General features: G+C 46.1%; 1 protein-coding gene across 8 annotated transcripts in view; it reads left to right on the top strand.

The window, feature by feature from the left end:
• PTK2 (protein tyrosine kinase 2) overlaps positions 1–14,735 on the top strand; it is a 265,648-nt gene that overhangs the window by 186,533 nt on the left and 64,380 nt on the right. For all 8 annotated transcript variants that reach the window (XM_081323023.1, XM_081323024.1, XM_081323022.1 and 5 more), the window contains 5 exons: positions 2,131–2,231; positions 3,966–4,081; positions 6,429–6,529; positions 9,012–9,101; positions 11,007–11,211. In XM_081323023.1, the coding sequence (XP_081179149.1) occupies positions 2,131–2,231; positions 3,966–4,081; positions 6,429–6,529; positions 9,012–9,101; positions 11,007–11,211 (613 nt within the window). The remainder of the gene's footprint in view (positions 1–2,130; positions 2,232–3,965; positions 4,082–6,428; positions 6,530–9,011; positions 9,102–11,006; positions 11,212–14,735) is intronic.

The following is a 14,735-nucleotide window of genomic DNA, read 5'->3' as shown; positions in this document are numbered from 1 at the left end:
TTCTCCAGTGAGTCCTTCCTTCTCATTAGGTGGCCAAAGTATTTGAGTTTTAGCTTCAGGATCTGGCCTTCTAAAGAGCAGTCAGGGTTGATCTCCTCTAGGACTGACCGGTTTGATCGCCTGGCAGTCCAAGGGACTCGCAGGAGTCTTCTCCAGCACCATAGTTAATATATCTGTAAGTGTAGCAGTCGTCACAGTAGGTATTGGAAATGGAAGAGAAATTAAAATAGAGAGCTCAAGAGGAAAATAGACAGTGAGCACATGGGAGGGTGAAAAGGCTCAGCCACTTATCTCCTTTAGTTTACTCTGAAAACAGAATGATTTCCTGGGTGAACCATTTACAGAAGAGAGTCCTCAATTTATGGCCAATGGCTTAGTGACCGTTTGACGTTAGGACAGATCTACTGGGGGTTATCTATGACCCAAATTTGAAGTTTCAACAGTCAGAGGCGCCCTCCTCCACTCGTGGCCATGTGACACGGGCCACATTGGCAGCCCCTTGTACCTTCCTGTGGTCCTTGGTGGAGCAGTGGGCTAATGCCTCCTTAAGTAACACCAGCTGCCTGCAATTAGTGCAGGTTCGCATCCCACCAGGCTCAAGGTTGACTCAGCCTTCCATCCTTCTGAGGTAGGACCCAGATTGTTGGGGGCAATAAGCTGACTTTGTAATAATGCCGCTTGTGGGGCCCCCGAAAGCCCTAATAAGCAGGCATATACAGTACATAGAATGAAGGCTATTGCTAAGCACATTGATTTGTGCTTAGATTGTAAGCCGCCCTGAGTCTTCGGAGAAGGGCGGGATATAAATGGGATTAAAAAAAATTTACAATAGTTTTGCTGAAAATCGACATTTCCTTCTGACTTTTGGCAAAACTGTGCCCATAGTAAACCATTGGTTCAGCTAATGACCAACACACACACAGACACACACACACACACACAGACACACACACACAGAGAGACAAAAATCAGGTTGTTCATGTGATCCACTTTAGGCCAGCCATAAAATCATAGGGCTGGAAGGGACATCCGAGAGGCCTTCTAGTCCAACCCCTTGCTCAGATCGGGAGTCTTGTACCACCCCAGTTAAATGGTTCTCCATTCACAACTTACAACAGTGATGGGAGGCTCCATTACATTCATGCGTCGAGGTGGGAAATGTGATAGAAGAAGCATTTCTAGCTAACCTAACTTCGAGCTGTGCTGGCAGAGTGGTTAAGAGTTATGGCAGGCTGATTCTGCCAACTGCCAGGGGTTCGATCCTCACCGGCTCAAGGTTGACTCAGCCTTCCATCCTTCCGAGGTCGGTGAAAATGAGGACCCAGATTGTTGGGGGGCAATAGGCTGACTCCGTAAACCACTTAGAGAGGGGCTCTTGCTATTTAGAAAAAAAGTGGAAATCAATGAGAGAGAAATATCCAAGCAGGCCAACCGTCTGGGAGCCCTCTCTGTGGGCACACGTGCCATCGCCCCTGTTCCCAAACTCAGTGCTGAAAGCCAAATGCCACCTCTCAGAGTATTAAAGCAGCTACATCCTCTAAGGCAGAGGTCCCCAACCTTGTTGGGCACCAGGAACCGGTTCCGTGGAGAGAAGTTTCCCCACGGACTGGAGACTACCTGGTTTTGTGTGCTGCCTGCATCCCATGGATGGGGCTTTGCTTCTTTGTGCGGACCGGTTGCTGGCACACCGTGGCCCAGTACCGGTCCATGGACCCCTGCTCTAAGGCACTCATAGCAGCTGCCTCAAAGGACATCCCTTTGATTGTGGTGTTGCAGGGCTTATATAATTCAGTATTGCAGGCTGACTCTGCCCACTGCCAGCAGTTCGATCCCGGCCGGCTCAAGGTTGACTCAACCTTCCATCCTTTCCGAAGTCAGTAAAACGAGGACCCAGATTGTTGTGTTTTTTTGGGGGGGGGGCAATACGCTGAGTCTGTGAACCGCTTAGAGAGGGCTTTCAAGCGCTGTGAAGCGGTATATAAGTCTAAGGGCTATTGCTGAGTCTAGAACCTGTTTCAACCCCTTGCCGCAAAAAAAGATCCCTTTCCCCCCCCCCCCCGCTCTTGTTTTCGGATTGCACGTCAACAGCGTGCCTCTGTTTAACGAGAACTTTTGCTTTCCCTGTTGCAGTAACGATGCGTCAGTTTGACCACCCCCACATTGTCAAGCTGATTGGCGTCATTACGGAAAACCCCGTCTGGATCATCATGGAGCTCTGCACCCAGGGGGAGGTAAGAGGAATCGATCAAGGCACGTCTCTGTCTTCGAGCATTTGGTCAAGACTTGGGGGAACGTGGAAATGTTGTGTGAACGTCACTCCCGAAGCAAGGAGGAGCGTTCAGCATTTGGCAACGGCAGAATCATAGTTTCAAATGGAGCCCGGTGGGAATCGCGGATTGAAGAGGAGACCTAACCCCCTCCCTTTTTTTTTTCTCAGTGTGAAGTTGAGTGACAGATCTCTGGTTTACTACTGGGAGAGTTCAGCTGAAAATGATCATAAATAAATAAAAAAAACCTTTGCACCCCCTAAAGGTGGTCCTTGACATACAGCAGTTCATTTAGTGACCCTTCCAAATTACAGAGGCACTGAACAAAGTGACTTGAGACCGTTTTTCACACTTGCGACCATTGCAGCATTTTGTAAAGAGGCCACAGTTGCCCACCCTTCAGAATCAGAATCAGGATAGAGCTGAAAGGGATCTTGGAGGTCTTCTAGTCCAGCCCCCTGCTCAAGCAGGAGACCCTATACCATTTCAGACAAGTGATTGTCTATTCCAGGGGTAGGCAACCTTGGCTCTTTTATGACTCGTGGACTTCAACTCCCAGAATTCCTGAGCCAGCCATGCTGAGAGGAAAGGGAGAGGTTTCCAAGCTGAGCCATGCTGGTTCAGGAATTTTGGGTGTTGAAGTCCACGAGTCATAAAAGAGCCAAGGTTGCCTACCCCTGGCCTAGGCCGGTTTATGACTCGTGGACTTCAACTCCCAGAATTCCTCAGCCAGCCATGCTGAGGGGAAAGGGAGAGGTTTCCAGGATGAGCCATGCTGGCTCAGGAATTCTGGGAGTTGAAGTCCACCAGTCATAAAAGAGCCAAGGTTTCCTACCCCTGGCCTAGGCCGCTTTATGACTTGTGGACTTCAACTCCCAGACTTCCTCAGCCAGCCATGCTGAGGGGAAAGGGAGGGGTTTCCAAGCTGAGCCATGCTGGCTCAGGAATTCTGGGAGTTGAAGTCCACCAGTCATAAAAGAGCCAAGGTTGCCCACCCCTGGTCTAGTCTTCTTAAAAACCTCCAACGATGAAGCACCCACAACTTCCGAAGGCAAGCTTCTTCCACTAAATAATTGTCCTCACTGTCAGGATGTTTCTTCTAAATTCCTGGTTGCTTCGCTCCTTGATTAGTTTCCATCCGTCGCTTCTTGTCCTGCCTTCAGGCACTTTGGAAAATAAATTGACCCCCCTCCTCTTTGTGGCAACCCCTCAAATACCGGAACACTGCCATCATGTCCCCCCTAGTCCTTCTTTTCTCTAAGACTAGCCAAACCCAAATCCTGCAACCCTTCTTAGTTTAGAGTACGGTGGTCCAAGCTTTTGTAAAACCACGTACGTTTGGATTGGAAGGAAACTCATTTAATTCTAAAGTTCTGCAGAGGGACCCTAATTTTGAACATTGGCATCGCTTTCCTTTTAATAGTTGAGTGCCACAATGATTGAGGCCACTGCCAGGACCTCTTGTGGAAGTCCAGCGATAGAAGTCCAGTTTAGAAGTCACAGTTTCTCTGAAACAGCCCAATGAGAATGGAGCATGCTCAGTATCATGGAGAGTGGAGGTCCAGGCAGTTGGACTCCTTTACGCCGCCACATGTTGAATAGAGATCCTTTGCGCTGCAACGTTCTGCTCCTGGTTTTATTTTTGCTCAGTCTGACCTTTCTCTCTCTCTCTCTCTCTCTCTCTCCTTTATCCTGCAGTTGAGATCGTTCCTCCAAGTAAGAAAATACAGCTTAGATCTGGCGTCGTTGATACTTTATGCTTATCAACTTAGCACAGCCCTTGCCTACTTAGAGAGCAAACGGTTTGTACATAGGTAAGATCCAAATATTTGTATATATATAAAAAGTTGTATACGTTGCTGTCTGGTATAACAGCCACCTTGGGTTCGATGGCAAGGGGTTTTCGCATCCAGAACCCCCCATTTTCTATTATTTTACGTATCTATCAAATTTGTACAGCCGCCCATCTCACAAAAAGCAACTCTATTTATTTTGATTTAATGAACAAGCAGGAGTAGTATCTTAACATCTTGGAATCCACTTCTTTTCATCCTTGATTTATTGGTGTCTTTGTGAGTATTACCCCTGTTTCCTCGAAAATAAGACCGGGTCTTAATATTAATTTTTGCTCCGAAAGACACATTAGGACTTAGTTTCCAGTTAGGGCTTATTTTCGGGGAAATACGGTACTAAATGCATCCATCTGGCTGACGATCCTAACTGGAGCTTATTTTTGGGGTGGGGGCTTATATTACGAGCGTCCTGAAAAATCATGCTAGGGCTTAATTTTCCGGTTGGCAGTGGCGTAGCGTGGGGGGTGCAGGGGGTGCTGGCCGCACTGGGCGCAACATCTTGGGGGGGCGCGCTCGCACTCGCAGCTCTCTGCCCCTGCCTGGCTCACTCACTCTCACTGCAGTGCTGGCTGTGCGAATCCGATCCGAGCCGCCGGGTCGCCGCCCACTGTGGAGGGGGTGTGTGTGCCAGGCGTGCGGTGCGGTGCGGAGAAGGGGGCGCAAATTACTTGCCTTGCCCCGGGTGCTGACAACCCACGCTACGCCACTGCCGGTTGGGTCTTAATTTTGGGGGAAACACGGTATTGGATCCGAATCCAGCAGCATGCCAGAGACTTGGGAAAGGGTGACATCTGCTGGGCGGCCTCTCCCCGTCTTTTTCTAAAATATTAGTAGCACCAAGTGAGCTAGAAAAGAAGGAGGTCTGCCAAAACCTCTCGTGGTTTCCAATTTCGAAGCAACCTGCAACGCCCAAAGCAGAGATGGCTACAATAGAGTTTTCCTGAAAGCCATTTAACCAATAAATGGGTTGTTTACGTTTTCGTGGTAATTGAAATGGCAAACAAATCGAAGCGATACTTGACATTTTTAAGAATAAAGAAAATACTCCGTTAAACATGGGTGTCAGACACGCACTATAACTCTTCAAGTTCACACATACTTGTAGAGGTTTCAAGGGGGATTTGGATGCAGTCTCTTCTAATCCTTGCAGCATGCTGTACAGTACGTTATTTTAGAATCAGAATAGAGCTGGAAGGGACCTTGGAGGTCTTCTAGTCCAGCCCCCTGCTCAAGCAAGGAGACCCTATACCATTTCAGGCAAGTGGCTGTCCAGTCTCTTCTTAAAAACCTCCAGCGACGGAGCACCCACGATTTCTGGAGGCAAAGCTGTTCGTCTGGTTAATTGTTCCCACTGTTAGGAAGTTTCTCCTTAATTCCAGGTTGCTGGCATTAATTTTAATTAGCTGACATAACTGATTTTAATAAGTACCTACTAAGGCAAAGATGCAAGCAAGATTCAGAACTCAGATTCAAAGTAGGTTCTGCCTGATTTTTAACTGGTGGGGGGGGGGGGTCAAGGAACCATAAATTAGTCTTGTTTTTCTTTTTAAAAAAATCCTGGATATATTTCTTTTCTGCTTCTATGTGCATAAAGGTAAAGGCAAAGGTTCCCCCGCACATGCGTGCTAGTCGTTTCCAACTCTAGGGGCCGGTGCTCATCTCCGTTTCAAAGCCGAAGAGCCAGCGCTTGTCCGAGGACGTCTCCGTGGTCATGTGGCCGGCATGACTAGACGCCAAAGGCGCACGGAACGCTGTTACCTTCCCACCGTAGTGGTCCCTATTTTTCTACTTGTATTTTTTACGTGCTTTCGAACTGCTAGGTTGGCAGAAGCTGGGACGAGTAATAGGCGCTCACTCTGTTACGTGGCACTCGGGATTTGACCCGCCAAACTGCCGACCTTCTGATCGACAAGCTCAGCGTCCTAACCCACTGAGCCACCGCGTTTATATATTTCATTGTAAAGGGGACTGGAAAAGCTTGAGCAGTATTAATAGGAAGGTTGCTCGCTCTTTCTTTTTCTCCTGCTTCTCCAAACATCTGGTACCAAACAAAATTGTTACAGAGGTTTGGGAGGAGGAGCAGTGCGCACCTACCTTACTTGGTTGCCCTTATATATTCAGGTACAATGGTCTAATCCAGCTAGATTTTCATACAGCACGTAGTGCGCTATATTGTGCCTTTTTGTTGGAGGAGAGCAAGGAGGGTGATAGATTTGGGGTATGAAAATAATCTGATGAAATGTGCTCCAGACGCGCTCAGGTGCTGATGCCTTAAAGCCGAAGGCTTAACGTTTGTGTCTTCCACCAGGGATATTGCTGCTAGAAATGTACTGGTGTCTTCTACCGATTGTGTGAAACTGGGTGATTTCGGTTTGTCTCGGTATATGGAAGATAGCACATATTATAAAGGTAAGTAAGGGATGCGTCTCCACAATCACCGTCCACAGCCTCTGTTGAGTAAAAAGACTCAGCAGCCCAGAATTAAAAACCAGTATAGTCAAGGTCCATTTAAGCATTTTGTTTGACAAGATCAGTCATGGTGTTGTCAGGTCTACTTCAAATTTGTCATGAGGCTGCCACAGAAATGCTTTTGGTACTTGACTGTCAGAGTCCCCATAGGCCTGAGATCACAGTACAGGACTGTGGCGTTAGAGGGATTAGAAAATAGCTTACGAAGATCTCACTGCTGGTGGGATCCAGGCACCACTAGATCAGGCTGAAAAGATTCTTGACAAGAGTTCCCGTTCTCCTTCCTCCTTGACAGAGGACTTGTATAAAGGAGACTTGGCAAACAATTGATCTGTTTTTCTAAATTGATTAGCAAATGGATTCTACACTGTTGGAACAAATAGAAGGGAACTGGAAAGCATACAGGTGTTCTCCATTTGCATTATTATAAATCTGCTATTTTACAGATAGTCCTAAACCAGGGGTAGGCAACCTTGGCTCTTTTATGACTCGTGGACTTCAACTCCCAGAATTCCTGAGGCAGCATGGCTCAGCTTGGAAACCTCCCTTTCCCCTCAGCGTGGCTGGCTGAGGAATTCTGGGAGTTGAAGTCCACCAGTCATAAAGCGGCCTAGGCCTAGGCCAGGGGTAGGCAACCTTGGCTCTTTTATGACTCGTGGACTTCAACTCCCAGAATTCCTGAGGCAGCATGGCTCAGCTTGGAAACCTCTCCCTTTCCCCTCAGCGTGGCTGGCTCAGGAATTCTGGGAGTTGAAGTCCACGAGTCATAAAAGAACCAAGGTTGCCTACCCCTGTCCTAAACCTATGACTGCAATGGAGCCTGCCCATTACGGTCGCAAGTTGTGAAGGTAGTTAAGCGAGGTGCTCACTTGATTGGGTTGCTTAACAGCCTCCATCTCTGCTGTCCCTGATGTGGTTGTTAAGCAGAGCACGGGGTGCCTCAGAAATGGGGAAGGCCCTGGGAGCAGCGGTGGGATTCAGCCGGTTTGCATCACTTCGGCAGAACCGGCAGGTAATTTTTGGTTGCCCAGGCCCATAATGGACTTCTGGAAGCATCATCCACACAGAGAACCAGTTGTTCACCTATTTGAATCCCACCACTGCCTGGGAGGCCTAGCACAAACATAGGCCCACCTGCCCCGGACCTCCCGCATCCCCTAACTCCTGAGGCACTTACATTTGATAAAAATTACAGCACTATTGTACCAGGCATATTATATTTGGTAGGTAAATATCTGGATGACTTGTTAGATGGTGTTAGATGCTGAGTACTGTTAACTCTTTACTGTCATCTTGTGGTCATCATATTTTTGCAGCCCAGCTGTGGAATGTCTTTGTGACAGTTGTGCTGCTTTCTGTGCTAGGTCATCTTTTATTCAGTCATTTATTTATTTATTTTATTTTATTTATTTATTTTAATTCCATTTATATCCCGCCCTTCTCCGAAGACTCAGGGCGGCTTACAAGCTTAGCTTACTTGTCTGCCTCATGTTTTCCCGAAAATAAGACCGAGTCTTTTTTTTTCTTGCCTCCAAAAGAGGCACCAGGTCTTATTTTTGGGTTAGGCCTTACCTCACCTCCGGCACCGACAGCCCCACCCAGCTGGTCCACTTCTTCTGGGGCTGAAGTTCTGCAGCTACATTCGGTCCTGCATTTTGCAGTCAGGCCTTTCCAGAAGGCCTAAGCAGCTGAGTACCGAGCTATGGATTCAGAAACTAGGGCTTATTTGGGGGGTAGGGCTTATATTAGGCCCACCCCCCCCAAAATCAAGCTAGGCCTTCTTTTCGGGGTAGGCCTTACTTTCGAGGAAACAGGTATGAAGATTCTCAAGTCATCCAGATCATGGTTGTCCCAAAAATGCTGTTTCAGGAGGCAACTGGACTTTCTTGCTTTTCTTGGAAGACATTTAGCTTCTCATCCAAGAAGCTTCTTCAGCTCTGATTGGATCCCCACCATCCAGTCAGAGCTGAAAAAGCTTGGATGAGAAGCGAAACGTCTTCAAAGAAAAACAAGAAAGTCCAGTTGCCTCCTGAAAAAAGCACCTTTGGGACAGGCATTTACTTGGTGTTCAAATCTGAGAAACAAAGAGTATAAGATGAAGGGGAGGGGTGACCCATTCATAACTCATATGTTAGAAATAGTAGCATACACAGAATTGATAGCATACACTATCAACCCTACCTGCTTTTCAGCAACGATGGGGGCCAAAATTCATTTTGATTGCTTTATGATATATGCAACAGTAACCATCCAAGGGCCCAAGATGTCGAAAAATTCAGCCAGCACACTTAGATGTTGGCAAACATCTGTGTGTATATGCTGAAAAGTTCAGCTCGCAGCCCAGCAATGTAAAATGTACGGAGTGGAGCAGAATATTGATGTTTTTAAGAGGTCCTGAATAGATTTCATTTGTGCGTTTTAGCTTCAAAAGGAAAATTGCCCATCAAGTGGATGGCCCCAGAATCCATCAACTTCCGACGTTTTACCTCAGCCAGTGATGTTTGGATGTTTGGTAAGAGAAAATCACCAATTGCTCCCTTTCCTGTGTCTCTGCCTCCATTTTAAACTGTTTATTGTACGTGTATAGCTGGTCCTCAGCTTATCCCCACATTTGAGCCCCAAATTATTATTATTATTATTATTATTATTATTATTATTATTATTATTATTATTATTATTAATAATAATAATAATAATAATAATAATTGGAAGGGACCTTGGAGGTCATATAGTCCAACCCGCTGCTCAGGCAGGAAACCCTATACCATTTCGGACAAATGGCTGTCCAGTCTCTTCTTAAAAAGTTCCAGTGTTGGAGCATTCACCACTTCTGGAGGCAGGTTGTTCCACTGGTTAACTGTTCTAACTGTCAGGAAGTTGTCCTAGGGTCCCTTCCAGCTCTGCTCTATTCTATATTCTATATTCTATATTCCATATTCCATATTCCATTCCGTTCCATTCTATTCCTTATTCTATTCTATTCTATTCTATTCTATTCTATTCTATTCTATTCTATTCTATTCTATTCTATTCTATTCTATTCTATTCTATTCTATTCTATTCTATTCTATTCTATTCTATTCTATTCTATTCCTTATTCTATTCCCTATTCTATTCCATATTCTATTCCCTATTCTATTCCATATTTTCTATTCTATTCTATTCTATTCTATTCTATTCTATTCTATTCTATTCTATTCTATTCTATTCTATTCTATTCTATTCTATTCTATTCTATTCTATTCTATTCTATTCTATTCTATTCTATTCTATTCTACTCTACTCTACTCTACTCTACTCTACTCTACTCTATTCTTCTCCTACTGCGCTCTTTCTCCCATTCAAATGCATCATGTGTCACTTTCTTACTATATGAATTGGTTTGATGGAGCCCATTTTAGTCATGTCCTACAGGTCTAGAAAGAGGGAAAGGCAGTAAAAAGCAACATTTGCTATGTGTGTCTCCCAGATTGCAAGGGCAGGACACGTTTAGTGTGTGTTGACATTAGTCAGGGAAAGGGTGATTCCAAAATGAGGCGGTTTCCCAGTCTATCTACACATGTAATCCCCAACTTAACAACCACAGTTGAGCCCAAACTTTATGTTGCTGAGCGAGACCGTTATTCCGTGGGTTTTGGCACCATTTTACAACCTTTCTTGTCACAGTGGTTAAGTCAATCACTGCAGCTGTTCAGTTAGCAACACGGTGGTTAAGTGAATCTGGCTTCCCCCATTGACTTTGCTTCCCTGGAGGTCACAAAAGGGGATCACGTTGACCCCGGGACACACTGCAACTGTCATAAATACGAGTCCGTCGCCAAGCCTCCGAATTTTGATCACGTGACCCTGGGGGATGCTGCAGTGAACGTGACCGATAGCCAAAAGTCAGTTTTTCCCCCACTGGTATTGTAATTTTGAACCGTCACTAAACAAATGGTTGCAAGTCAAGGGGTACCCGTAACAAAACCTGCTTTCCTTCATTTTAGGTAAGGAAATTATTTTTATAGCCAAAAAAGAGGTGGGGCATCTAAACCAGGATGTCTCAGCAATTTTGCACGGAAACAAAATTTTCCTTCCCCCCCCCTCGGGGCCGATATTAACCGGCTGCATCTTCTCCTTCTTCGTTGATACCCGTTGTAAATTGTAATGGTTATTTTAAAAAAAATGGGTATGTCCAGAGTTCATTTCTCAGAAGCCTGCAGCTATACGTTTGCTTGCCAGCTCGTGTCGTTTCCAATAAATCATTGCTACCCATTCTCAGACAGATAGTCATCGACTACCTGGAGACATGAGTAAGAATTCCAGTTTCATTATCTCAGGATTTAAGCTGGCTGGTGCCTTTTTCTGAGGGCAGTGTTCAGTTTTACTTGCTCGCTTTCAGAAGAGTTTGCTATTCTTTCTTTTTTTCACTTACTAGGTGTGTGCATGTGGGAAATCTTAATGCACGGCATTAAGCCTTTTCAAGGGGTGAAGAACAACGACGTGATTGGCCGGATCGAAAACGGCGAGCGGTTGCCGATGCCGCCCAACTGCCCGCCTACTCTCTACAGCCTCATGACCAAATGTTGGGCGTACGATCCCAGCAGGCGCCCGCGATTTACGGAACTGAAAGCTCAGCTGAAGTAAGAATTGCTTTTCTTGTTTGCTCGCGTGCAATAACGCTAATTTTTCGGTGTGAAAATAATAGTCTTCATGAGGTGGGGGGGGGGCGAGGGGAGGTGATTGAGATGCAGGGGCATTTCCTTGCAAGCCAGGTTTTCATTCCTCTTGATTGCAGTTTGGAATAGCATCATTTTAAATGAAGGCAATGCACCTGAAGAACGACAGGGTAATTGAAATTTGAATCCTACAAGGGTAACGCAATTGTTCCTGCTTTATATTTTTTCCTGACAACCTGTGAATGGTGCCTGCTAAATTGCTGCCAAATGCCGTCTTTGGAGCAAGCAGCCATCGTGAAATCCTTGTTTCCTTTTCATAGTTCCTCGTTCTCGTATCGACCGTGTTGTACTATTGTGTTTTGTTGGCTGCAAGGAGAGATGGTCCCATCGTAGCATTTGGGCCACAGAGACATAGCTTTTCTAGTGATGATGATGATGATGATGATGTTGTAAGGGGCCTTGGAGGTCATCTAGTCCAAGCCCCTGCTCAGGCAGGAAACACTATACCATTTCAGACAAATGGCTGTCCTGTCTCTTCTTAAAAAGCTCCAGTGTTGAAGCATTCACCGTTTCTGGAGGCAGGTTGTTCCACTGGTTAATTGTTCTAACTGTCAGGAAATTTCTCCTTAGTTCCAGGTTGCTTCTCTCTTTGGTTACTTTCCATCCATGGCTTCTTGTCCTGCCTTCGGGCGCTTTGGAGAATAGCTTGACTCCCTCTTCTTTGGGGCCGCCCCTGAGATACTAGAACGCTGCTATCATGTCCCCCCCCCCTCGCCCTTCTCTTCATTAAACTAGACCTACCCAATTCCAGCAACCGTTCCCTATATGCTTTAGCCTCCAGTCCCCTGATCCTCTTTGTTGCTCTTCTCTGCACTCTTTCCAGAGTCTCAACATCTTTTTTACATCATGGTGACCAAAACTGGATGCAGGATTCCAAGTGTGGCCTTACCAAGGCATTGTAAAATGGTATTAATAGTTCACCTGATCTTGATTCTTAAATTCTTCTTGCTGCTTAAAACTTTAACCTTCTTTGTAGAAAGGCTGGATCTATGCACCTTCTAAGTCAGCTCTGAAGACGGGACCTGCCATCTTCAGATTTTGCTTGTTGTGCTTTTCTGTGATACAGACGTCCAATAATACGGTGCAATTATTGACAGTGGGAATAAGCAGGATAACAATATCAGAAAAGCAATCCAATCCACAACGATCCCCAAATTCCACCCTGCAAACACCAAAGCAAAATTGTGCTATAATTTATAGACAAGTTGTCCATTGCTAAGCAAGGCAGTTAAGTTAATTGCGCCCAATTGCATGTTTTTTGGGGGGGGGCATGGTTGTTAAGGACATCGCTGCGGTTCTTAAGTGAATCACGCAGTCATTAAGCGAATCCAGCTCTTCCACCACCACCCCCTTGATTTTTCTTGTTGGAAGGTTGAAAAATGGTGGTCATATCACACACACAAACACACACACGGATACAGTCGATTTACGCTGGCCGTGGAGCGCTCAAATTTTGGTCCCCGTGACTGGAGAAGCTGTGATGGAAGTGCAAGAACCCGCCGTAAGTCGCTTTTTCCCAGTACTGTGGTAACTTCAAATGCTTGCTAAACGCAAGGATTATCTGTGCACGGGAACGGATTGGTGCCTTCTCAAAGGTACCTCAGAATAATTGGCTTTCCATAACTTGCCAGAAAGGGAGAAGCAAAAGGGATTGGCAATCCCACTCACCCACCCTTTCCCTACTTTACAGGTACACAACCATTCATTTAGTGACTGTTCCAAGTTACAACGGAACTGGAAAAAGTGACTTAGGACCCTTTTTCACACTGATGACCGTTGCAGCACTTCCCACGGTCCCTTGATCAAAACTTGGGCACCTGATGGCTGTCTCATAATTATGACAGTCCGGGGGGGGGGGTTTCCCGTGATCCCCTTTTGTGACCTTCTGACAAGCAAAGGCAATAGGGAAGCCCGATTCTCTTAACAACCGTGTGACTGACTTAACGACAGCAGCCCTTTGCTTAACAATGTACCACGATGTAAAAAAGAGGCTGAGACTCTAGACCAGGGGTCAGCAACCTGAAACAGTGAAAGAGCCACTCGGAACCGGTTCCCTCACAAAAGGAAATACTGGGAGCCGCAAAAAATATGTGCGCATGCACGTACATGCGCGCATGCGCAGAACAGGGTTTGACTGAAGAGTGGAGCCAAGGCGAGATATGCACCTACCCTGCATATTTGAATTGATTGGTTGAACTTTTTTAGTCCCACTTTTTTTTTTTTGGACTGCACATGGCAGAGGACCGGGAGCCGCAGGAGACGGCTGAAAGAGCCGCATGCGGCTCTGGAGCCGTGGGTTGCAGACCTGTGCTCTAGAAAGAGTGCAGAGAAGAGCAACAAAGAGGATCAGGGGACTGGAGGCTAAAACATATAAGGAACGGTTGCTGGAATTGGGTAGGTCTAGTCCAGGGGTAGGCAACCTTGGCTCTTTTAGGTCTTGTGGACTTCAACTCCCAGAATTCCTGAGCCAGCCATGCTGAGGGAAAAGGGAGAGGTTTCCAAGCTGAGCCATGCTGGCTCAGGAATTCTGGGAGTTGAAGTCCACGAATCATAAAAGAGCCATGGTTGCCTACCCCTGGTCTAGTTTAATGAAGAGAAGGATTGGGGTGATATGATAGCAGTGTTCCAATATCTCAGGGACTGCCCCACAGAAGAGGGAGTCAAGCTATCCTCCAAAGCACCCGAAGGCAGGAGAAGAAGCAACGGATGGAAACTCATCAAGGAGAGAAGCAACCTAGAACTAAGGAGAAACTTCCTGACTGAACAATTTGCCTCCAGAAGTTTTGGGTGCTCCCAACACTGGAAGTTTTTAAGAAGAGACTGGACAACCATCTGTCTCAAATGGTACAGGGTCTCCTGCCTGAGCAGGGGGTTGGGCTAGATGACCTCCAAGGTCCCTTCCAACTTTATCATTATCGTTATCTTTATTATTACAACTGTGGCAAGAAAGGTCGTACAATGGGGCAAAGCTCACTTAAGTGTTTCGCTTAGCAGTGGAAATTGTGGGCTCGCTTGTGGTCGTACGTCGAGGGCTACCTACATTCCGTAGCTGTGGAGCTACAACTGAAAAGCTCCTGTGCCTGAGGTCACCCCAATAGTGAAGGTCATGAAAACATCCTTGCGATATTTGGGAAGACACTGACTGTGACAGATCGTGGAATACTGTTCGTTCCTGGTTGAGCAGAATAAAACAAAATATTGGTGTTGGTTTTTTATCACGAGAAGCCCAGAAATGAGTCACATCTCCGATTTCAGCCAGTCTTAACTTTAAATAACTTCCATTAATAATTCTTCTTCTTCTTCTTCTTCTTCTTCTTCTTCTTCTTCTTCTTCTTCTTCTTCTTCTTCTTCTTCTTCTTCTTCTTCTTCTTCTTCTTCTCCTCCTCCTCCTCCTCCTCCTCCTCCTCCTCCTCCTCCTCCTCCTCCTC

Source organism: Vipera berus, assembly GCF_964194415.1.
Source record: "Vipera berus genome assembly, chromosome: 3".
NCBI lineage: Eukaryota > Metazoa > Chordata > Lepidosauria > Squamata > Viperidae > Vipera > Vipera berus.
This window is presented reverse-complemented; position numbering and strand designations above follow the sequence as displayed.